General features: G+C 37.5%; 1 protein-coding gene across 2 annotated transcripts in view; it reads left to right on the top strand.

Moving 5' to 3' along the window:
* Positions 1-25,277, top strand: part of LOC106876946 (PAX3- and PAX7-binding protein 1) — a 29,029-nt gene extending 3,752 nt beyond the window's left edge. The window contains exons 2-19 of one of the 2 annotated variants that reach the window (XM_089339016.1): positions 593-786; positions 1,411-1,525; positions 1,676-1,808; positions 2,172-2,293; positions 3,090-3,166; positions 3,799-3,989; positions 6,616-6,805; positions 9,067-9,184; positions 14,811-14,880; positions 15,604-15,716; positions 16,556-16,755; positions 17,293-17,437; positions 20,174-20,292; positions 21,111-21,187; positions 21,371-21,437; positions 21,767-21,913; positions 23,545-23,696; positions 24,836-25,277. In XM_089339016.1, coding sequence (XP_089195142.1) covers positions 593-786; positions 1,411-1,525; positions 1,676-1,808; positions 2,172-2,293; positions 3,090-3,166; positions 3,799-3,989; positions 6,616-6,805; positions 9,067-9,184; positions 14,811-14,880; positions 15,604-15,716; positions 16,556-16,755; positions 17,293-17,437; positions 20,174-20,292; positions 21,111-21,187; positions 21,371-21,437; positions 21,767-21,913; positions 23,545-23,696; positions 24,836-24,926 — 2,321 coding nt within the window. In that variant the 3' untranslated portion in view covers positions 24,927-25,277. Of the gene's footprint in view, positions 1-592; positions 787-1,410; positions 1,526-1,675; positions 1,809-2,171; positions 2,294-3,089; positions 3,167-3,798; positions 3,990-6,615; positions 6,806-9,066; positions 9,185-14,810; positions 14,881-15,603; positions 15,717-16,555; positions 16,756-17,292; positions 17,438-20,173; positions 20,293-21,110; positions 21,188-21,370; positions 21,438-21,766; positions 22,009-23,544; positions 23,697-24,835 lie in introns of those variants that run through there. The other variant, XR_016237792.1, reaches the window with a different exon arrangement.
* The last annotated feature ends 604 nt before the right edge of the window (positions 25,278-25,881 follow it).

Below are 25,881 nucleotides of genomic sequence, written 5' to 3'. Positions count from 1 at the left end.
CCCTCTCCCAGTTGAAGAATTTTTGTCTTGCAAGATACTTGGTGCCATGTAAAACGCACCCATTGCACTCTGTAAAATGGTTGCCATTAGGAAGGGCATCCAGCTGTAGAAACCTTGCCAAAACAGACAATTGGAGCCTGGTGCAGCTTGCTGGCTCCTGTCAAACCATCCAACCCATGGAAGCGCGACGCCGAGCAAATGCAAGGTATAAACCTGAGATTTAATCAGTTTATTCAGTTAACGGAATACTTCATTAGTCAGGTTCTTACATGAAGAGATGGGGTGATAGCCTGGATTATAATTATCCCCTCAATTGTATATATATATATATTTATATATATATATATATTTTTTTTTTTTTTTTTACATTTATATATGTATATATATGTGTTTTGGCCTGTGTGATGCAATAGTAGAAGACACTTGCTCAAGGTACCATGCAATGAGATTGAACCCAAATCACCATGTTACTGTGAAGAGAGCTTCTTAACCATTTACCCATACTCATGCCCATATTTGAGTAAGAGATAGCTATTGCTTGTTGTCGTGTTTTCCTATCGGAACTAAAGCAATATGTGATCTCCATTTCTAGGTGATGCTGAAATCTTCCAAGTCAAAAAATCTAGTCATAGCAAACGGATAGCGAAACAACTAAAGAAAGAAAGTCTAAAAGAAAAAGAGGAAAGAAAGAAGACTGAAGAAGAACAACCAGCTGCACCAAAGACAGCGCCAGCCACTCCACCTGTTGAGGCACCTCCTGTAGTAAACACGGAAGAAAAGCTACGTGTAAGTTCAGAGTTAATTTGTCTTTGATTTTTGTTTTACTTTGTCTCAAATGAAATAGTCGATCATTATGATTTCACTGAGCTGGTAGAATGGTTAGCATGACAAACAAAATGCTTAGCAGCATTTCTGAGTTCAAATTCTCCCGTGGTTGACTTGATAATGTAATAATAATGGTTTCTGATTTAGGCACAAAGCTACCAATTTTGAAGGGAAGGGTTTAGTCAATATCAACAACCCCTGTACTCTTAAAGAGCTGAAGAGGAATACCACAAGATATTTAGTCCATTGCTCTACTGATTCTGTCATACACTTATTAATTTATTATTAATAATGATAAGGTGAGCTGGCAGAATTGTTAGCATGCCAGACAAAATGCTTAGCAGCATTTCCTGTCTTTACATTCTGAGTTCAAATTCCTCCAAGGTCGACTTTACCTTTCATTCTTTAGGGGTCAATAAAATAAGAACCAGCTGAGCAGTGAGGTTGATGTAATTACCCATCCTCTCCCCTAAAATTTCAGGCCTTGTGCTTCTAGTATAAAAAGTTATTTTGGTTTCAGCAGATAAACCCAAAGAATTTTCTGAGTTTCATAATTTGCAAACCTTTTCTTTCCTCTTTTATCAGCGACTCCGGGAAGAGCTGTGTACTCTTAATGGAGATGATGCCCTTATAAATGAAGAGCCTGAAAGTGATGAAGAAACTCCCAAAGATCGCAAAATGTTAAGGGCAGTTTTGAAAAGTAAGTTAGCCATATTTCAACTTGTTGTTTGCTAGAAGACAGCACTTCCCTCTCTACTTTCACTTTCCTTTTTGAATGGAACTTGAAATTTAAATAACGATGATGAAAGTGGGATATTTTGTATTTTACTTAAAACTTCACTTGTTTCAGAGGGTGAAATCCCAGATGCTACCATGATACATATGATACGGAAGAAAAGGCAAATGGCACGAGAGATGGGTGATTTCATTCCGTTAGATGAAGCAGGAGCTAAAGCCGAGAACTCCAACTCTCGCCTCGTCAGGTGTGTAAATTTATTACATTTCTTTGCTTTTAACGAATTTGTCTGTCTGACAATTTCATTGTCTTGTGAGACTTGGTTAGTTGAAGCTGCTGTCTCCCTCTTGTAGGATTTCATTGGTTAACACCATCAACTCTTACTGGGTGTTCCAGTTGATCCAATCAAGGGAACAATAACAGACATTCATACCCAGATCTGGTCAGTTTGGAAAACTGCTGGAATATTTGAGTTGGATATGGCCCGTTTAAATGCTAATGGGTTAAGAGAGGTGTGTGATGTAGCAGCAGTAATGTTTTGAGTTGAATGATGGTTGTGGAACTGTGAAAGTACTTTGTATATAATAAATCTATTTTATTTTACTTACAGAGATGATGACCATGATAAATCAGATGATGATGATGATGAAGAAGGAAGAATAGATTTCTCTGTCAACAGAGAAGCAAGAGAACGCCAGAAGATGAAAGATGAGTTCTTAGCAGCAGAACATGGTTAGTTATTATAATATCTAATAATATTGGTTCCAAATTTTGGCACAGGGCCAGCAAGTTCAGGAGAGAGGGGTTAGTCAATAACATCAACCCCAGTATTCAACTGGTACTTATTAACCCTGAGAGAATGAAAGGCAAAGTTGACCTTGGCATAATTTGAACTCAGAACATTAAGGCAGATGAAATATCCCGAAGTAATTTGCCCGACCTTCGAGCAAGATCATTGCCAGTGCCCCTGGACTGGCTCTTGTGCGGGTGGCACATAAAATACACCATTTTGAGTGTGACCGTTGCCAGTACCACCTGACTGGCCTTTGTGCGGGTGACACGTAAAAGCACCCACTACACTCTCTGAGTGGTTGGCATTAGGAAGGGCATCCAGCTGTAGAAACTCTGCCAAATCAGATTGGAGCCTGGTGTTGCCATCCGGTTTCACCAGTCCTCAGTCAAATCGTCCAATCCATGCTAGCATGGAAAGCAGACGTTAAACGGTGATGATGAATGTAAGGACAGACAAAATACTGCGAAGCATTTTGTCCAGCATGCTAACATTTCTGCCTGTTTACCACCTTGATTATCCAGTATATATTAGTGTTAAGAAAAAACAAGATTTATGCTTAGTCTTGAAAAGTATTTGTCTCTTTGACCACTCTCCATTGCTTCATCTTCCTCCATTTGTAAGTTTCTCCATCTCTCTTGTCTATTTTATAATAATTTAGCCTTATTTTACTTTTGATCCAGTGTGAAGTCTCAGTACGGATTGTAATAAACTTTGGGTTTTGATTATGTTCTCTAGGTAGCGATCAAGAAGGAAGTGATCTAGAAAGCGGGTGGGAAGAGCAGCAGATTAGAAAAGCTGTCAATCTTCAACAGGTAAGTTGACTATTTTTTGGCTTTCCTCCAAATGTTTCTTTTATTTGTTTCAGTCATTTGATTGCAGCCATGCTGGAGCACCGCCTTTTAGTCGAAGAAATCATCCCCAGGACTTATTCTATCAGTCTCTTTTGCTGAATGGCTAAGTTATGGGGTCGTAAACACACCAACATCAGTTGTCAAGTGATAATGAGGTGACAAACACAGACACACAAACATATACATATATATATATATATATATATATATATATATATATATATACATATATATATATATATATATATTTATGTATGTATATATACACACGACAGGCTTCTTTCAGTTTCCATCTACCAAATTCACTCACAAGGCTTTGGTCAGCCCGAGGCTATAGTAGAAGGCACTTGCCCAAGGTGCCATGCAGTGGGACTGAACCCGGAACCATGTGGTTTTGGTAAGCAAGCTACTTACCATGCAGCCACTCCTGGTTAGTTTTTTTTGGCGGGTTGGGGTGATTCATATTTCTCTTTTTGAAATAGTTCTGCATCGTATACCAAGGTGAAATATATAATATTATAGATTTTAAAATATATATATATCATAAGTAATAGAACTTGATCTCTATTATATTTTTTTTTTCTAATGTGAAGGTGAGCCGCGACGATGACCAACCAACACAGTATGCCATGCCTCCTGCTGAGAAAGGGGATGCTAACTATAAAGCTGACCAGGCGTCCTATATTAACCAAGCTGTGAAATCCAATTTCCAACCCTTTTCCCTCACTTCCAAAGGCTCTAATGAGTTAACTCTAGAACTGATACAAAAGAAACTTAAAGAGCGGTAAGTCTGCTTGTTTTATTCCCCAACTGTCAGCGCAGGTTGGTAAGTACCATATCTATCCAGAGGCATGTATCTTCTGATGTCACCCAAGAAGCTTTTCGATTCAATGGTACACTGAACAGACAAAGCTTTTACAGACAGCAAAAGGTAGGCATAGCTTGGTGACTGGTCAACAAGAAGGACTGTTTCCACAGCATCTTCTACTGACCATCCTCAAGTTTTTTTGTTTTTTTAATATTTTATTATCCGTTGTATGAAACAAGCTACATTTGGCTTTTATATATCTTACTTGTATGGTATATGTGTCTTTGCTAGTTTATTTTTGTACAAGTATGGCATCAACAGACTTCAGATGTCAAATTTTATTCTGTTCAACATTGAATTGTTTACTATTTTGGATTTGGAATTTAATATTGTGCTGCTTTTCATTTCCTTGCAATTTAATTTTCTAAATGAATTAATCAATGTTTGGGTATATGTAACTGAATATGTTAGGGTTCCTGTCGGTATGCATTATACAAACAGATTGACCTTTCTATGGCACAGAGCTAAGCATGGTTTTTACATGATACGTCAGCTACCTTACCAGTCTGATCCAGGAGTAAGCATAAACATATCAGGCCTCAAGTAAAGTTGCTTAGTCAGAATCTTTAACCATAGCTTAAGCCCCGGTATAGAACTGGCACCTGCTTCGTTAATTCTTAATCCGGAGAAATCGAAAACCAAATCAATTTTCATTATATTCAATTGAAGAGTTATCAAACAGTATAAAATGTAACATATATCAAATCAGGATCATTTAATGTCAATTTTCCATGCTGGCATGAGTTGGACAGTTTGACGGAAGCTGGCAAGCCAGTGGACTGGACCAAGCTCTGTCCAATTGTCTATTTTGGCATGGACTCTATGGCTGGATGCCCTTCATAATGCCAACCACTTTACTGAGTGTACTGAGTGCTTTTATACATGGCACCAGTATGGGTGCTTTATGTGGTGCCAGCATGGACGCTCTATAAATGGTACCGGTATGGTGCTTTTTATGTGGCACCAGCATGAGCTGCCTCAAAACTAATATATAGCTATTTTCCACGTGGCTGGCATCTCTGGTTAGTTTCGCAGTCATTACAATTATATTCAACATTTCTTCTCTCACTGCTGAATTATTATTAATAACTTTCTTTCACCTGACTAAATTAGATATGATGACCCTAAATCGATTAATCGATTAGTGACTGTTTGACCATGGTATATTACTTGCTCTCTTGGTTCATTCAAATCAATAACAATAATTGAACTAAGAGAAACATTATTTATTTTGATTAGGCACAAAAATAAGTCTTATAGAAACAACTTCACAACTGTCACTTATTCTCCTCATAGGATAAAAGGCAGATATCATTGAATCTGGAGGGAAATATATCTTCTTTCATCTGCAACTTATTTCTGTCTTTAGACTGTGGCCATACTGGGGCATTACCTTGAAGGGTTTAGACAAAAAAAAATCGTTTCCTGTACTTTTTTTTCTTTTTAGGTCTGGTACTTATTCTATCAGTCTCTTTTGCTGAACCATTAAGTTACAGAAATGTAAACAAACCAACACCAGTTGTCAAGCACTGGTTGTTATACTCATGTAAACTACTGAAACACTTGGTATTTATAGTGCTCCTGCCACCTCCATTACCAAGTTTTATTTGTTCTTTAGTAACTCATAGGTATAGACATAGGTCAACTAAAGCCTTGTGTGTGAAATTTGGTAGATGGAAACTGTATGGAAGCTTGACAGAGGAACTGTTCTTCTTGTTGTTGGATAGGATAGGAGACTGATTCCATTGCCCAGTATAACTCAACCACTTGGTCACCTTTGGGTGATTTGAGAGGAATACACTCATTTTAGTACCACCTCCTGGCCACTCTTGTGTGACTTCAAGGGAGTACATTATTCAGACCAGACCAGATCAGATAGTCTCTGATGTGAAAATAACTTCCCCTCAGCAGCTGTCTTGAAAACCTGTAAAAAAAGGGGGGGGGGGAGGCTACCTCTCCTTTTCTGTCAAAAGTCATTTAAAAAAAAAGCAAGTAATTTATACAATTTTTTTTTGTATTTGCTTTCCAAGATTCCTGATGTGATTTCATGTGTTGAAACAAATCTTGTGTCTTGGGACAGTCATTACACCAATAATAATAATAAGCACATGCACTGGTTCAATATCACTTCTTTATTGTTAGTCAATTATTTGAATATCTAACCAACTAACTAATGAATCATTTTTTAAATTTGTTTGTTAAACGATCAATTAGTTGTTTGTTAGTCAAAGTCCTTTTGTTGCTATTCATGACCTCAGTGACTTGTCCTTTCTCTCAATGTCTATTCTGAGTCTCGGACTGGGTAGACTTTGCCAGAAAGATCCCAGTGTATGGAATATGGACTCAGCACAGTGGTGGTAGCATGGACATCACCGATGCAATTCTATAAGCTTTTACTTAGCAGAGTTTTATTGTTGTTTATTATTATTGTGGATATTTTTGCCTTTTTCAGAATAATTATTTTATCATTATTATTATTATTTATTATTTTCCCATGTGTTTTACTTAAAAAAAAATCTGTTTCTGATTTTGGTCTGTGCAGCTTAGATTCAATAATGGAAGTACATCGCAGTCATGTGAGCGAACATGACACACTGTCGCTTCATCTGGAAGACTCTAACAAAGAGATTGAGGAAGCAGAGAAAAGTTCTAGCATCCTAGAAGAACGGTTCAAATTCTTTCAGGAAACAAGAGGGTATGTCAGAGACTTGGTTGAGTGTCTCAATGAGAAGGTGGGTCTACATATCTTTACAACTTCTACCAAAATATCAGGCTATTGAAAGATTTGAGTAAAAAAAAAAAAATGTTTTGTATATCTTTAGAATATTATTTTCTTTATTATTGCATTTTTTAAACAACATTTTTACTCCTGCAATATTGATGGAATTTAGCATCAACATTGAATACCTTGGAGATAAATGTTGTTGTTTTTTCCTATTTCGTTTTATTTGACAATATTTTGATATTTGACTAGATTTTTTTTTTTTTCTTCCAAAGGTATTATATTCATGCCAGAACTCACAAATAAATTCATTCTGTTTCTGAATTTTCATTTCTGTCGTTGTCAATTTAACACGCTAACTGCCACAAGAATCACAGGTGGCTCATTGCAAACTTCACACATCCACCAGTGGTACATTTTCGTGATTTGAGAAAATATTTTGATCTGTATCTTTGACATGATTTTGAGGATTATTTAAATAACGAGTGCTAAATATTAAAATTTATTTATGAAATATTGTAAAAATGCAAAAATTAAAATTTTCATTTCTTTATAATTAAAAAGTATGCAATGCAACTGGAAATGTGTGGTGTCACTGGTAAGTTCCAGTAAGAGGCTTTGGTAGTTAATGTGTTAAATATCTGTTTTATCCATACTGACACAGACCAGATAGATCTGTTGAATGCTTTAAAAAATTGCACTCACTCCAGTTTTATTTGATGAGGGAAACCTCATTTCTGAAAATGTTAACTCCTGGTTCAAATCATTTGAGGAACCCACTTTTGATTGTGATATTGGTTTAATCCTGATTTACTTATAATGTCTCTCTCTCTCTCTCTCTCTCTCTCTCTCTCTCTCTCTCTCTCTCTCTCTCTCTCTCTCTCTCTCTCTCTCTCTCCCTCTCTCCTCCCCTCTCTCTCCTCCCCTCTCTCTTCCCCTCCCTCTCTCTCCTCCCCTCTCTCTCTTCCCCTCCCTCTCTCTCTTCCCCTCCCTCTCTCTCTTCCCCTCCCTCTCTCTCCCCTCCCCTCTCTCTTTCTCCCCTCCCTCTCTCTCAGTGTATCAGTGTTCCTTGGTCTCTCTGTTGGAAATGGTTTTGATGATGTTTCACTTCAATATTTAACGTTTTTTTTTTTAATTAAATTAAATTTCTCTCTTTCTATATATGTATATATATATATATATATTATATACCTTACTCAAAGTATGATCAGAACAAAATTGCCATCTTTAACCCTTTAGCATTCAGATTTAATTATATTATAATTCTTATTTATTGACATTGTTTTGAATGAATCAGGCATTATCTTGTACCTTTGAGATTTTGATGATGTGATTATATATTTTGCGAATGACATTGTAGGGTAGGTGTGAGAGGCCCAATCTGGTTGGTTTGAACATAAAACAGCAAGAATATTTTGGCTGGATTTCACTGGTTTGAATACTAAAGGGGTTAATTATTTAATAATTATAACATTTCTGCTGAGGTCGACTTTTCCTTTCGCCCTTTCAGGGTCGATAAAATAAGCACTAGTTGAGTACAAGGGTCAAAATTGCAAGTCCTGGTGTCAGAAACTTTAAACCAACAATTATAAGAATATTTCAATTAAAATTGCATCTTTCCAACGTTTCAATAATGTTTGGTAAACGAGACTGATAAAATAAGTACCAGACTTTTAAATAATAAATACTGGGGTTGATTTGTTTAACTAAATCCGTCAAGATGTTTGCTCCAACTTGGCCACAGTACAATGATTGAAACAAGCAAAAGGTAAAAGATATATATATAAGTGCAGGATGTGGTTGCGTGGTAAGCAGTTTGCTTTCCAACCACGTAGTTTTGGGTTCAGTCCCACTGTGTGGCATCTTGGGTAAGTGTCTTCTACTATGGCTTCAGACTGTCCAAAGCTTTGTGAGTGGATTTAGTTGATGGAAACTGAAAGAAGCCTGTTGTGTGTGTGTGTGTGTCTTTATGTCTGTTTGTCCCCCACTGCTGCTTGACAACTGGTGTTATTGTGTTTAAGTCCCTCATTACTTAGCAATTCAGCAAAAGACACTGATACAATAAGTACCAGATTTTATCAAAACCATAAGTACTGGGGTCAATTCATTCAAGTAAAAACTTTTCGAGGCCGTGCTCCAGCATGGCCACAGTCAGAAGACAAAAGAAAGAAGATACCTAATCTGATACAATGGCATTTTGTTCTTATCATTCTTTTCAGTAAGGCTCTTCAGAGTTTCATGCTTTCATTTGAACCCCTTTTTTCCTTTCAGGTGCCCTTAATTCATGAGTTGGAAGCCCGTATGGCCTATTTACTAAAACAGCGTGCCGAGAAATTGACTTTACGTCGACAGCAGGATGTCAGAGATCAGTGTCAGGACTACACTGCAAGTCGGTATTCCTGTGTCTCCTCCTTGCAGACAGTGTAGGTGTGACAGCATGCCTTCACTGCTCTAACGTCTTTCACACTCAGTTAAATGTCTCTTACCCCACCCCCCACCCACTCCCATATTTCTTGGAGACCAGCTCCTCCTCCCCCCTCCTCCTTCTCTTTGTTATGTTCATGTAAAAAGATAAATGTTATTGGTGTTCTGCTTTGTTGCAAAAATTGTTGGGAAGAATAACTTGTACTGAAAGCTGAGCTAAAATTCTAAATTCCTTACATTTGTTTTGACTTGCAGAAACAATTTTGTAACTTTCTCTTCCGCTGCAGTTTGTTCTTCGTTTCCTTTTCATTTCAACCTGCGACAATATTAATCATTGCTTCAAGCATTTGAAATTTTTATGATGATTATTATTACTATTAAATTTATTATCTAAGGCGGTGAGCTGGCAGAATCGTTAGCACGCTGGACAAAATGCTTAGTGGTATTTTGCCCGTCAGTACATTCTGAGTTCAAATTCTGCTGAGATCGACTTTGCCTTTCATCCATTCAGGGTCAGTAAATTAAGTACCAGTGAAACACTGGGGTCAATGTAATTGACTTATCCCCTCTCCCAAAATTTCAGGCCTTGTGCCTATAGTAGAAAGGATTGTTATTATTATTATTATGATAATAATAATGATGATGATGATGATGAACTTCTTGCATACAGTTCTAAGATTTAAATTTGTCACGAATTTGGATGACTTAAATTCTCGTATTAAGCTCCTTAGTCCTGCATTCATTTTTCATCTACCCTAGTCCTACAATCTCAGCTGCATTGTTTGGGGTAGGATGGTTTCTCAGCTTCCTGTCTGTATTTCATATTTGCTGCCTGTTGATGATCTCCACAGAAACTCTAGCTTTTGTATATGTGTGTGTGTGTGTAATTTAAAATGGTAATTTTTCTTAATCCTTTAATTCCATGTAGAGCATAGGCTGCCATCAAGAGATCTCCATCTGTCTCAGTTTTTGGCAATGGCTTGGCACCCCTGGATGTAGCCGCTTGCCAGTACTTCAGTTTCAGTAGACCTTCTCCATACTTTTTAGTCTGTGGATGCTTTCATTTCCTTTAAGGTGTCCATTGGAAATCTTGCCTTGTAATGTTGCAAACAAATTTTTATAGGGTGCATCCCTGCCAACCCCATTTTTTTTTTTTTTTTTTTTTTTTGTGAGTCTGTCATGCCATTTCACCCAATGGATGTTCTGGAGACACCTATTCGCAAAACTGTGCACTCTGTAAAGTGGTTGGCATTAAGAAAGATATCCAGCTTTGGAAACCAAGCCAAAACACACGACTAGAAACTGGTGCAGTTCTCCGGCTTGCCAGCTTTGGGTAAAGGGCCATGTAACACCCCAGATTGTAGAATGACGAAATTCTTCAAATAATGCCGTTATCTCATATTTTGTATCATGTTATATTTCAGCATCATTAGAAACTAATGTACATAAATGGTAACTGTTATTAGTTTTGAACAGTTGTCTTGCAGGATTAAAAAAAATAATATTGCGTAACACAAAACAAGTCTAAAGAAAATGATTGTGATTGGTTTTGGACGTTTTCTAAAGATAATTCTATCATTACAGTTTTATGTGTGTTTGGCTTTCTAGCATTTAATTGGCTCCTCTACCTATTAATCCTTTTGTTCCCAACCTGCCTGAGTCCACTCTTGACTCTGTTGTAGAAATTTCTTGTCTACAGAGAGTTATAAATTATAACCTTCCATCAAAATTCCATGTTAGTTTATACTCCAAACCCCAGCTTCATAATAATTTTACTAAATGCTTCAGAAATTAATTAAAATAAAGAAAATGTATTTCAACAGAAATGTGACCCCAAAAAGGGTTAAATCACAAATCGTTAAGAGTTAACTGCTACATAGAAATTTTTATAACCTTTTGAATAAAAATGACATTAAGCCTTAGATTTTTTTTTACTAAATTATATTGCAAAGCATATAGATCTTGTAAACACAGGTTTGTGTTTTTTTTAATTTCATTTAAAATTAATATTGCTTATCTTTGTCTAGTTTTATTTTAAATGTTTTTTTTTCTTTATAAGTATTGTTTTTGCTATTTTGCAGTTTCCAAACTTAAGTTCTCATTAGATTTTGTGAAAACTTATTCACTTAGTCTGTCTTTCATACTCCATTAAATACACATATAATATTTATATTATATGTTTTTTCATACATTAACTGATGTAAGCTGAACTACGTAAAATGTCAGAGAAAGAAACCTTGCAAGTTTCTCACAATACATACCAGTACATACATCTAAAGCATAAATTTTTTCAGGGACCCTTAAAATGTTATTGTGGATCTGCAATTTACTATTTTATTGCATGGATCTCACGAAGATCTTATAGGGGATCCTGGTTGAGAACCACTAATTTAGATCACTATGAATAACAACACAGTTTAATATCTAAACAAACTGAAAATCTCAGTAAACCTAATTGACAGTTATTCTGTTGACTGATTTGTTTTTAACATACAGTGGTTTTTCACTTTTTTTTAAAATAAAATTCTGATGCCTTTATGAAAATAATTGTTGTGTATTGAAGTTAAATGGGGTTCTAAGATGCATCTCACAGATGCACTGAAATGCACCATCAGTGATGTTTCTGGGGTCTCGGGGGATTTCAGGTCTTATAACATCAGGCCCCATCTCCCAGTTGAACCAGCCAAGGTCAATCGAGTCCCAGCTCACATCCCATTAGCAGTAAGCCACCAGCCTGCCCTCTTTATCCCAAAACTACCTAGTGGCTTCCTCTGCAGCTTGCAGCTTCAGTTATGGTATTTTTGACCCTTCTCTTTGCTGCGCCAGTAACCCAGTCAGAGCTTTGCAGAATGAATGCCCCACAAAACCCTGGTGTCCCACTTCAATTGCCTCACAACGCACCCATCAGCCCTTCACCACCCTACCAACTCCTGGTATTTGGCAAGCTTCTCAGGGCTCAGTCCATTCCTACATGATCACCTGTTTGGTGGACTTTGGGATCCCTATGCCTGGGCAGAGTGTTGTTGGTACAATAACCATTCTAATGATGCCCCTATGAAAGAAGCTAAATGAGAAATGTATAATACATGTGATACTCTATGGAAGTGAAACATGAACCATGAATACTAGAAATCTGTCGTAATCTGGAGAGGAACCAACTGAATTGTGCACTACTTAAGAGAAAGGACATGTAAAGAGAGAAACCTTCTGCTTGAGAGAGATGTTGGTGTAAATGTGTAACGTGGATGCATGATGAGATGCTGTGGATTTATTTTTGAAGGTAGATGATCGAAGAAGACTTAAAATGTTTTTAGATAAAACCTGATTATATTAAGTCTCATAAAAACAACAGGATATATCACAGAGGTTTAAGAGCTATATTTGTTTGTGTGGGATTTCATAAGTCTTGTGAAGCAATTTGATGGATGGGAACTGAAAGAAACCCTTTGTGTATATATATATGTGTGCCTGTGTAAAATATCTGTGTGTAGTTGTGTCCCTGTATGTGTATGTCTGCTTACATTTGCGCTCTCTGTCAACATAATTGCCTGCTCGTTTTGTGCTTTCAAAGTTTTGTGAAATAAGAGATCTCTTACTAGAGAAATAGTTAAGGGTTAGCACCATGAATAGGCATATGGCTGTTAAACATTGCCTCAGTGATATATTTGTCTAACCCATGTCAGCATGGAAAAATGGACGCAAAATGAATGAACAATTTATAGAAATGTTTAATGTATTAGTGTTATTTAAACCAGCCATATCTGGCTCAAATATTCTATATGTTTTATGTTAAAACTGTCCAGATCCAGCCTCTCGTACCTACCCTACAATTTCATTCTAAAAATAAACAATCACGTCGTTGCAATCTCAGTTTCAAGATAATGCACAATGAATTCAAAACAATGTGAATTAATAAGCATTACATTTGACAGAGTAATCTGAATGCTAAAGGGTTAAATACTTTTCTTTTTTACTGTTGCTTTTTAAATGTTGTTGGAATTTACAATGTTGACTGGCTTTGAAGAAGATCCTGCGATATTACAAAACTAAAAGCATATTTGAATTACTTTACTAGGAACATACTGAGGACAGTGTGTTCTTAGTAACAAAACCACACAGTTTAACATAGTCTGATTTCTGAACATTTTTATTTGTGTGTTTTCTCTTTCACAGTTTATAATTTCTCACTTTAGTCTGCTTAGATGTTTATGTCTCCTGCCTACTGCTTCCAAACAATGGCCCTGTGCTGCCTAATTTAGAATTAACTCATTCAACATTTTGTGTATATGGAATATGATGAGTTAGTTTAGTTTTACAGTTTCTAAAAATCCGTGTTAGGGACCAAACTGCTGGCTAACCTTTAATGCCTATAGGGAAGGCTGGACTGTCCACATCTCTTTCAGCTTTCCGATAATTTTTAATTACTTCATTTGACGGCATAAAAGATGTGCAGTTACATTAGACCCATACCAGTTCCAGCAGCACATATTCGAAGAAAAAAGTGTTTAGTGCATTAAAGCTTATAAATATTTAAAGTAATGAAGGCAGAATCGTTAGCAGTATTTTGTCCATCTTTATATTCTGAGTTCAAATTCTGCCAAGGTTGACTTTGCCTTTCATCCTTGATAAAATAAGCACCAGTTGAGCACAGGGGTCAATGTAATCGACTTAACTCCTCCCCTGAAATTACTGGCCTCGCGCCAAAATTTGAACCCTGTATTTAAAGTAAACTAAACAGTGAGCTGGTAGAATCATTAGCATACCAGGAAAAATGCTTATTTAGGGATAAAAAATGGATCTTATGTGCCTTCAAATATGGTAAGTGTTTAGAATATAAATTTACATGAAAGATTTTATATTTACAAAGTGCAGCTTAGTTTAGTGAGTCTAGAGAAAACCATTTTGGCTCATAGAAACTACATCTGTTCTTGACTGGGCTTAACATGGAGTGCAGACTGTGAAGCAAGTGATTAAGTGAGATTATTATTGTCATAATGTGATGTACCGGTATTTCATTCAGGGGAAATGTCACTTCAGTCGTTTATATACTATGGAAACCAAATAACCAGACTGATGAGTCCTAGAGCTCAAAGACAGAACCATACATTATTGTCATAAACTGAAACCTACAAAATATAAAAATAACTCATTTAGACTCTGGTGCTCAACTGTGGCCCTCAAGCATCCTTCTGGCAATCCCTGGCAGTCTTCCCTCTATAAATATAATAATTTTTATCTTTAATTGATTTGTGTTTTACTTTTTTTTTTAAGTGTGGATCTCCTAAAAGAGTCCAGGTTTTGGGTCCGGCCCAGATATTAAAATAGTTGAGAACCACCACTCTAAAAACTTAAGAGAACTTAACAAAAACATTGAAACATTTCTTTGATTTGGCCAACCATTGGCCATGCAAGGATTAGAATATTTATTTGCCATAGTCCCTTAGTTGTGTGTTTAACCATCACATTTCTCAACAAGCTTTGTTTTGTTAAAACTTTTCTCATCTCAAACTGTAACCATTGAATTAGTGTCGAGATTTCTTTTCATGCTTGATTTGTTTGTTAATTCAGTTGTTTTGCTTGTATCCTTGCAGGTAAAGTGAAAGTAGTTATTGATGCTGCTGAGGCTATGCAGAGACGTGTTGCAGAGAGGGAGGCACGCAGGTAAATCTATTGCCATTTAATCTCCAGTGTTCTTTGAGAAGAGGTTCTTAGAATGGTTTTACTGGAGCTGTTTATGGTTGACAATCATCCCTTAGTATTTGTTGTGATTGAAAGTGATATGGAATGAAGGAGGGTCCGAGCTTGCAAATAGAACTTATTTAGTAATCATATGAGAGTAAGGAAGAGTTAAATACAGGAAAGACATTCATTGAAGAACTTATTCTGTACAAGGCATGGAATACTGTTGTGTTGTAGATTCATCTTACAATCTTGGAGGTTGGACTGAATTCATCACCCTGTTTAACACCACATCCTAACCCATCTGTACCTTTAATCCTTTAGTGTTTAAACAGGCCATATCCAACCCAAATATTCTACTTGTTACCTCCGCCTTAGCGAAGGCAGAGGTATTGTTTTCAGTCGTGTTTGTTTGTCCATGGACAATATATCTCAAGAATCACTGGATGGATTCAGATGTAACTTTCAGGGATGTTTGGCCTCATGACTGGCATGAACTGATTAGATTTGGGGATTGATCTGGTACTGGACAAAGATTCTGGATTATTTTTTCCAGGTGTCAGATGATTCAGCTCTATCCATTCTCTTCCATTTCCAGATGGCATTTGTAGCCATCTGCCTACGTTAGAAGTCATTATAATTGCATCTCCTAACTGTGGTCTTGGGGAAACTATGCTAAATATATTTATCTTTTGTGTTTTATAGGTCTCGTAGGCGAAGGGCTCGTGAAAGCAGAGACCTTTCTGGACATCACGAAGGTTTGTCATCCGATGATGAAGAAAATCAATCTGATATAACCAAATTTAATTCAGAAAAAAGTATGTTTTGTTTTTCTTGCTTTTCTAGCCATATATCTTCAGGCAGCTGTTTTCATTTCCATCTAGTCTGACTTTCTACCACAGTTAGAACATATATCTCTGTGACCTTTGCCTCACATATGATATCATGAAAAAAATATTATGGCACTCAAATTAAAATTTATTAAGTTATCTTATTATGGCCCAGTGACAAAATGAAAGCTAAAACTGGATGGTCAAATGTGTTAAATATATTATAGAAAAACACAGAATTGGTAACATACATTATTTCAGGTTTAATAAAATTTAGCTAATATATAGATCAAACATTCTCTTGATCAGCGGTGCCAAACTCCCCACATTTTTTCGTCCCCATATGGCCCACTTCTGAATCTAATTACCTTTGTACCAGGGCTATAGTTGAAGACACTTACTGAAGGTGACATGTAATGGGACTGAACCTAAAACCATGTGGTTGGGAAGCAGACATCTTACCACACAACCATGTCTGTGCTTTATTTAAATATAACATATATTTAAAATAAGGACAAGTTGAACTTGGTATCTTCCAGTATTCAGTCTCATAATTTTACATCATCAGTAAAATTTTCCTTTCATCCTCTGGATTAATAAATACCAGCATTCTACTGGGGTTCCTGTAATTAATAATAACCTTCCTTCACCTTGTGCTTAAATATGAAACCATTATTATGATGAAAGAAATCTTTCATTTACTTGTTTTTCTCAGTTTAATATATATGAATAGATGACGATGATGTTGACAATTACTACTACTATTAATAATAATGATGATAATAATAATAATAATAATAATAATAAAATTTCTGATGTTTTTCCAGTGGAAATCTTGCAGCTGACTGAGAAGTTATTTGATGATGTTGAGGAAGACTTCTGTGATGTAAACAACATCAAGCGACTCTTTGAAGAATGGAAAACTAAAAATGCAGAGTCGTACCAGGAAGCTTATATTGGACTTTGCTTACCAAAATTATTTAATCCTTTTGTGAGACTTGAGTTGATAGATTGGAATCCACTCGAGGTTAGGAAAAAAAAAAACTTCTTTTTTTTTTTTTATATATGATGAAAGAAAATTTGAGTCAAGTGTTTAATTGTGTGATTAAGAAAATTAGGTTTGTGTATGCATTTTATATGTATGTGAATGAGTCAGTCCGTAAAGATATGTGGGATACATCTGGGTGTATTAAGGATAGTGGGTGCTCACTTAAGCCCTTTATTCTCTATGGAGCAGAGGTCATTAACAACTTCTCTCTGCTGTTCTCAAATCAGGGGTCTTCCCTGAGGGAAGGCTTTCATCTTACAGCTCTTGTTAGTTTCAAATTATCATCAATCCCCCTCACCCAAATTTCAGGCCTTGTGCCTATAGTAGAAAGGATTATATTGGGTGGTGGATTAGCAAAACCTTTAGAACATCAGTAAAAAATATGTCATGTGTTGTTCTGTCTATAACAACGTCTTAAAATTTTCGAGTTCAAATCTTGTATTGATCAATTATGCCTTTAATCTTTCCATGGTCAGTTGTTTTATCCTTATTTGTTTTTTCATCTTCTTGTTACAGGAAAATGCTAAAGATTTCGAAGATTGTCGGTGGTATGAGTGTTGTGCAATGTATAGCTATCAAGATGAAAACATTTCACAAGATGAAGATAGCATCAAGTTCATACCAAGTATTGTGGAGAAGGTAATTCTACCTAAGCTAACAGGTAAGAGGAGAGAGAAGACAGGTGTAAAATTGATCAGCAGATAACCTCTGCTGCCATCGCCTCCATCCAAAGATGACCGTTCAGTCGAAATGCATGGATATAATAGGATGTATATTTTCTGTTTGATTATTTCTTTAATTATGGCTTAAACTGAAGAATAAGGGCTCTGCACATGGCATAACCCTTTTCAGGTTCTCTGAGGCTAGTGAGAAACATCCTCAGATCAGAGACCCTGTTGAAATGTTTGCAACAGAGTGAACTCTGTTAAAGGTGATGGTGTTAAATGGTGCAACAGGTTAAGTTTACCATCCTGGGACAGTATCTCTCCCTCTCTGACAGGCTTCTATATGTCTGACGAGACTTTGCTGGAAGATATTTGCCCCAGGTGCCATGCAACAGCATATACTAAGTCATCAAGTAAATGGGACTTGCATTCTAATTACCTCCGCCTTAACAAAGCAGAGGTATTGTTTTCAGTTGTGTTTGTTTGTTTGCCCGTGGGCAAGATATCTCAAGAACTGCTGGATGGATTCATATGTAACTTTCAGGGATGTCTGACCTCATGACTGGCACAAACTGATTAGATTTTGGGATCAATCCAATACCGGACAAGGATTCTGGATTATTTTTCCTATTTTTGTTTTTACTTAATTTTTGAGAGCTGTCGGGTTCATTTTTAGTATTCCCATTTGTGAGAGCAGTCAAGTTTATTCCAGATATTCTCATTTTAAAAATCATCCCTGGCTAATCGTTGAGAGCCTTGGCAGAGATTTGCGCTCTCCAAGTACTCATTACCATTTAATTCAATTACATATGCTCTTTGTGTCTGCGTTCATAGTTTGAAACACATCAATGAAGTTTTCGATTAGTCACTCAATGAATAATTTAGTATACCATATTTACTTGTGTATCAGTCACACCCTGTTTCAGTATTAAATCTTAATACATGATTAATTCAAAACAACGTGAATAAATAAGCATTACATTTGACAGAGTAATCTGAATGCTTAAAGGATTAAAATAGTGAAACACAACTATATTTACATAACATTAAAACTAACTCTAACATGACTATTTTTATATAGAGGAGCTCTCCGTCGGTTATGACAACGAGGGTCCCAGCTGATACGATCATCTAACAGCTTGCTCGTGAAATTAGCGTGCAAGTGGCTGAGCTCTCCACAGACACATGTACCCTTAACGTAGTTCTCAGGGAGATTCAGCGTGACGCAGAGTGTGACAAGGCTGGCCCTTTGAAATACAGGTACTACTCATTTTTGTCAGCTGAGTAGACTGGAGCAACGTGAAATAAAGTGTCTAACACGTCACCAGGAATTGAACTCACGACCTTACAATCGTGAGCCGAATGCCTTAACCACTAAGCCATTTGCCTTGTTGCCAGTACCGCCTGACTGGCTCCTGTAGGATTTTCGAGCGAGATCGTTGCCAGTGCCCCTGGACTGGCTTGTGCGGGTGGCACATAAAAGACACCATTTCGAGCGTGGCCGTTTTCGTGCGGGTGACACGTAAAAGCACCCACTACACTCTCTGAGTGGTTGGCGTTAGGAAGGGCATCCAGCTGTAGAAACTCTGCCAAATCAGACTGGAGCCTGGTGTTGCCATCCGGTTTCACCAGTCCTCAGTCAAATCGTCCAACCCATGCTAGCATGGAAAGCGGACGTTAAACGATGATGATGATGATGATGATCAGATATACAGTAGCAGGTGCCCATGTAATGCTTACATAGCAATAGCACTAACTCCAATGTAACTGCTGTTATATATGAAGTGGATATCAGCTATACAATGATAAATGTCTATTAATTCCAATATCCCCATTGTTATACAGAATGCACATGATAAATGTCTGCTGTTTTGCATCCTTCACCAGTTTAACTGAGATGAATGTTATTTAGTTGTTGATTATGCAACCTTGATATAATCTGGCCCTGGTATGACAGATGATTAGAGACAGATTAAGGTGGATGTTGTTGAAAATGTTTGTCATTCATTAATCGCTAAGCTCTCATTATTTTGTGCTATCAATAACATAAGGTATTTAGATAAGAGTTATTGCAATATTCATCTGTAAGGAAAGTGATGAGGATTTTAGCAAGACTGAAAGTTGTGATCCTCTGATAATTTGTTTTTTTTTTTCTGTTCAACTTCCAAAATATTCTTCCATACAGCTTGTCGTCGGCGTTTAACGTCCGCTTTCCATGCTAGCATGGGTTGGACGATTTGACTGAGGACTGGTGAAACCAGATGGCTACACCAGGCTCCAATCTGATTTGGCAGAGTTTCTACAGCTGGATGCCCTTCCTAACGCCAACCACTCAGAGAGTATAGTGGGTGCTTTTACGTGTCACCCGCACGAAGGCCAGTCAGGCGGTACTGGCAACGGCCACGCTCATCTCGCTCGAGAAACCTCATGTGTCACCTGCACAAAACATGTTATTTTCTAAACTGTAAAATATTTGTAATTTAGCAAAATTTATGTATGTGTATATGTTTATATATATGGTGTGTGGGTGTGTGTGTATGTATGTGTGTGTTTATATATATATGAGTGTGTGTGGTGTATGTGTTTGTATATATGTGTGTGTGTATGTATGTATATATATATGTGTGTGTATGTATATCTGTCTGTCTGTGTGTGTATGTGCATGTCTGTATAATATTGACTTGAAGTATTATTACAAGCCTTTACAGTGCAAGTTATTTTCTCATTTCTAGTCATAGCTGTTGATGTTTGGGATCCTCTGTCAACGTCACAGACGTCGCGATTTGTCAACCTGGTACAGCGGTTGTGTCAAGATTACCCCACTGTTCACGGAGAAAGCAAAAACACACAGGTACGTCTGTACACTAACATATACAACCGACCATTTGTGATTCTTTAACTGACCATGATATTGTGTTAGATTTATTACTCATCACCTTGGTCTTATGTGGAGCTGTATGGCTTAGTGGTTAGGATGTTAGACTCATGACCATAAGATTGTGGTTTCAATTCCTGACCATGCGATGTGTTGTGCTCTTGAGCAAGACACTTCATTTCAATTTGTTCTAGTCCACTCCACTGGTAAAAATGTGTAATCCTGTGATAAACTGGCCCTGTGCTCCTTATGGAGTGATGTAGACTAACCGACCTTGGTCCTTTAAGATTCATCTGCATTATTTAACATCTATTTCCCATGGTGGCATGGTTTCTACAGCTGGGAGCACCTTCCTAACACCAACCACTTTACAGTGTGTACTGCATGCTTTTTGTGTGGCACCAGTACCAGTGAGGTTACCAAGTAATCTGCAAGACAAGAGCCCTCGATTGTGGAAGGTGTATTGAGGGAATTGACTGAATGCTAGGTGGCGGAATGCTAGATTATGATAGCAAGAGAGGAACAGGTGTCTTGTTGTAAAAGATATTCATGGTTACCCCAGTTGGAAAAGAAAGGAGGTGATGGGGAAAATGTGTCAAGTTACAGAAAGTTACAGAAATCGTGCCAAGGCTAAGAAAAAAGTGCTGGGTTGTTGTGAACCAGACAACAGTAGATTAAGGCCCTTTCCACAACTGCCATTTTACCCTGCTGTTGGGAGAAGAATGGACAGGCAGGGACTCTTTTTCAAGATTCTTAAGTATTTTGTATTTTTGTTTTGTTTTTTTTTCTGACAGGCATTATTGCAGGCACTGGTTGAGAGGATGAAAAAGACGTTGGATGATGATGTTTTCATGCCACTCTACCTTAAATCGTGAGTTCGTTCTCTCTCTCTCTCTCTCTCTCTCTCTCTCTCTCTCTCTCTCTCTCTCCCTCTCTCCCCCCCTCTCTCCCCTTCTCCCTCTCTCTCTCTCTCCCTCTCCCTCTCTCTCTCTCTCCCTCTCTCTCTCTTTCTCCTTTTGAGTGTAGTATTGGCATATATTTTCTTTTCCTTTAGGATCTTGGAAAATCGGTCCAGTGGTCCAGCTGTATTCTTCCACCGACAGTCTTGGAGTTGCATTAAAGTAAGTGATCTCCTATAAAGTTTTGTTTTTATTTTGTTAAGAAGCTTTAGGCATTTCTTTATTTTGATTCTTTAGGCTCACCGATTAGTGTTTGAGCATGTTGACCTGACTTCTAAAAAATCATGGAAATGTGTGTTCTAGAATATGGCATAACAATCAGAAGGGGTTTTGTTCTTTGTGCAAATTGTAATAAAATGTGGATTGTGTGGATCTCCGGGGTCAGTCTAAATGTCAAAAACTTTGCAAATATTAAATAATGGAGACCATTTAGTTTCATCATATGTTCTCATGCGTTCATTTCTCACCAGAGTTTTCTTCTCTCTTTTCAGCTGTTAGGGAATATCCTGAGCTGGTATCGAATCCTGGCTACGAAAATGTTGCACAGCCTGGCTTTGGAAGGGTTACTGAATCGTTATATTCTCTTGGGTCTGCAGACTTCTCCACTCAATGCAGAAGTCTTGCAGAAATGCTCAGCGGTAAGGTGACTTAACTTCGAATTGAACTATATTTTGGTGAACCTGACTTCCTGAAGACTGTTGTGCATGAGAATACTGAAGATTTTTTTGTTTAGGTACAGGGCTAATTTTATGTACAGCAAGGAGACGTAGTTGATTCTAGTGTATGTCTCTCTATATGTATGTATGTATGTATATATATATATATGTGAGAAATTAGGATGAGAAAGGAATAAACAATTGTGATGAACTTCATTAGCTTACAGCTGTTTCTGCTACAAGGTGCAATGCAGTCATAGTCAAGTGCTTGAGTGTCACCCTCAGTATATTCACATGACGCTTCGTACTGAGTCATATGCATATTGAGTTCTAGCAAGTTATTACCATTGCGCTGTCTAAGCAAAATATTAAAATATAAGGCCTGGTTGGAGGCCCAACCTTCTGAGTTCTTTTACAGGGTTTAGAAAACCTGAAGGACTGCTGTAGTAAGTGTGTGAACCTGAGATGGGAATCATCATCGTTTAACGTCCGCTTTCCATGCTAGCATGGATTGGACGATTCGACTGAGGACTGGTGAAACCGGATGGCAACACCAGGCTCCAATCTAATTTGGCAGAGTTTCTACAGCTGGATGCCCTTCCTAACGCCAACCACTCAGAGAGTGTAGTGGGTGCTTTTACGTGTCACCAGCACGAAAACGGCCACGCTCGAAATGGTGTCTTTTATGTGCCACCCGCACAGGCCAGTCCAGGGGCACTGGCAACGATCTCACTCGAAAATCCTACGGGAGCCAGTCAGGCGGTACTGGCAACGGCCACGCTCAAAATGGTGCATCTCATGTGCCACCCGCACAAGAGCCAGTCCAGGGGCACTGGCAACGATCTTACTTGACTTGCCGGGTCTTCTCACGCACAGCACATTTCCAAAGGTCTCGGTCAGTAGTCATCGCCTCGGTGAGGCCCAATGTACGAAGGTCTTGCCTCACCACCTCAGCCCAGGTCTTCCTGGGCCTACCTCTTCCACGGGTTCCCTCAACTGTTAGGGTGTGGCACTTTTTCACGCAGCTATCCTCATCCATTCTCGCCACATGTCCAAACCAGCACAATCGTCTCTCTTGCACACCACAACTGATGCTTCTAATGTTCAGCTTTTCTCTCAAGATACTTACACTCTGACGGGTATTCACATTGACATTACACATCCAACGGAGCATATAAAGTCATAATTAACTGATTCTCCTTTGTATTTTCTTTTATCCGAAGCTAGGAAATTTTCAGCACCCTCTCATGTATATATATATATATATATATATATACACACACACACACACACACACACACACACACACACACACACACACACACACACACACACACACACACACACACACACACACATATATATACATATACAAAGCTTTTTGTTTTCCTTAAGAGAATGGCTTTGGTCATCTACTTTACTTGGGTCAAGATGAAGCACATCTATTACTGGCGTGTTACAGGGATCTGGAATAAAGGGTGGAGGATTTAGGTGGATGTGTGATGGGTAGTTGTAATTAGTCAGATGACCCAGTAGTCAGGTAAACTAGTCAATATATGTGAAAATAGTTTTTTGTTTTTTTTAATATTTAAAAAAAAAATTTTTTTTTCTAGATTGTCTCTACATTTCCTAAACAATGGTTTGTTGACCTGGAAGAAGACAAGACCATTCCTCTTTTGGAGAATTTCTCTCGGTTTCTCATGAATGCTGCTGAGTCTTTTTGGAAGAAAAGAGACGTCTCTAAAGAAAGTGACAAGGAGATCAGGTACATAATAGTATTTTATCTTGCATCGAATTTACAATTTATCATAGTGTTTGTGATAAGGAAGGGCATCCAGTCATAAAAACCATGCCAAAGCAGAGAGTGAAGCTTGGCACAGCTGTCCAGCCCATATCGACATGGAAAACAGATGTTAAACAATGATGATTGCATGATAATTATATAATACGTATATTGGTGCAGGTGCATCTGTGTGGTTAAGAAACTTGCTTTTCAACCATCTGGTTTTGGGCTCAGTCCCACTGCACAGTACTTTGGGTTAGTGTCATCCACAATAGCCCTTGGTCAACCAAAGTTTTGTGAGTGAATTTCGTTGACAGAAACTGGAAAGACGCCCATTCTGTGTGTGTGTGTGTGTGTGTGTGTGTGTGTGTCCTTGTCTAGACATGTGATGGTTGTCAATGAGTATCATTATCATAAAAACAAGGTTGTGTTTCCAGTCTTTCATGAAAAACATGCCTAATCATGGGGAAAATATTACCTTGCTTGGAAACAGTTGAGGGTTGGCAACAGAAAGGGCATCTGTCTGACCCATGGAAGCATGGTAATGACAGGTGAATCATCATCATCATGTTTTCCATGCTGGCATGGGTTGGACAGTTTGACAGGAGCTGGCCAGCCAGGAAGCTGTCTAAACTCCAAATTGTCTGTTGTGGCATGATTTCTACAGCTGGGTGCCCTTCCCTAACACCAACCACTTTACAGAGTGTGCTTTTAACATACCACTGGCACAGATGCGTATACGCAGCACTGGCATGAGTGTAATTTTATGTGTCACTGGCACCTGTAAAGGACAAGCCTTTATGTATGGATGACCACAATTTTACTTAGCTTGATGCATCTTCTCAAGTACAGCAAATTGCCACAACTCCCAGTCCCTTGTCATTTCCTCAGTGAAGCTCAGCATCCGAAGATCCTTTCTTACCATCCCTTAATTTTGTAAATAGAATTATAAGCCTTCACTGTATACTGGCCATAGAAAATAGTGTAATATCAGGGCATATAAACCCCAATAATGATTTTTAAAATGGCATTGGTGTGCAAGGGAATCGAACTCACACCTCTTATTTTAATGCTTGTTTTAAATTTGTTTTTAATTTTCTTTTCTTTTTTTTCTTTTTCAGGGAACACATTGCTCTCATTTGTAAACTGCTTATGAACATTCATGCTTACGACCATGCAAGTAAATTATCTGACCTCTATGGTCTAAAGTGATGTTTGTGTGCACCAGTACACCAGTACGACTTGAAGAAGAACCTTATCAAATCTCTTCGCATCTGCCGCAGTCCGTCACCACCTAAACCTGGATTTACCGGTCACTGCTACCAGTGGCCCTTCCATTATCATCAGTTGATTAAAAGCCTCAAAACAACAACAAGAACATCAACATCAACAACAAACTGCATTTATACTTTTCAGTTGGTTGGTTAACTTTCTTCAGCAATAATGGTGATATAACAGAAAAACTATTCCAGAGACAACGTGAAAGACAGTTTTTCTTTGCTTTTTTTTTTTTTTTTTTTCTCCAATTAATCCATAAAATATTGATCAAGTCTTCCATCCTCATCTTTTTTGTATATTTCTTTCAACACCCATTGATCACTTAACGTTGTTACTGATTGTTAGTTTTTTTAGTGGGGGGGGGGGGGTGAGATGGGGAGGAGAATCCTCTAAATCCTGCCTAAAGAAGAAAAAAAGGGGTTGGTTAAATGTATACAGCTAAAATTGTACTGGTCAGTCTTGTTATTTCTACTCCCATCTCTCTCTCTCTCTCTCTAAGTATACATATATATATATACATACATACATACATACATATAAGTATGTATGTATCTCATTTCTTCATCTTCTTTTCCACACTTTGTGTGTGTGTAATATATATATATATATATATATATATATATATATATATATATATATATATATGTATATGTATGTATGTATGTGTGTGTGTATAAACTGTTATTCTAGGGCAGTGCTCCAGCATTGCCTTAATTTTGATGGTTAAAACAAACAAACTAAAAAAATTAATTCTGAAAAGAATAATGACACCTTGACCAATAATGCCATAGATCTATTCTACAACAATAAATATTAAGAGTGGAGGTAAGTAGGTAGGTAGGTAGGTAGGTAACAGTTAAAACCATTTCATCATTAATAACCTGATAAT

This window comes from Octopus bimaculoides, chromosome 21 (assembly GCF_046866305.1).
Source record: "Octopus bimaculoides isolate indiv1 chromosome 21, ASM4686630v1, whole genome shotgun sequence".
NCBI lineage: Eukaryota > Metazoa > Mollusca > Cephalopoda > Octopoda > Octopodidae > Octopus > Octopus bimaculoides.
Note: the sequence above shows the minus strand (reverse complement) of the source record. Positions and strands in the feature narration are given on the sequence as shown.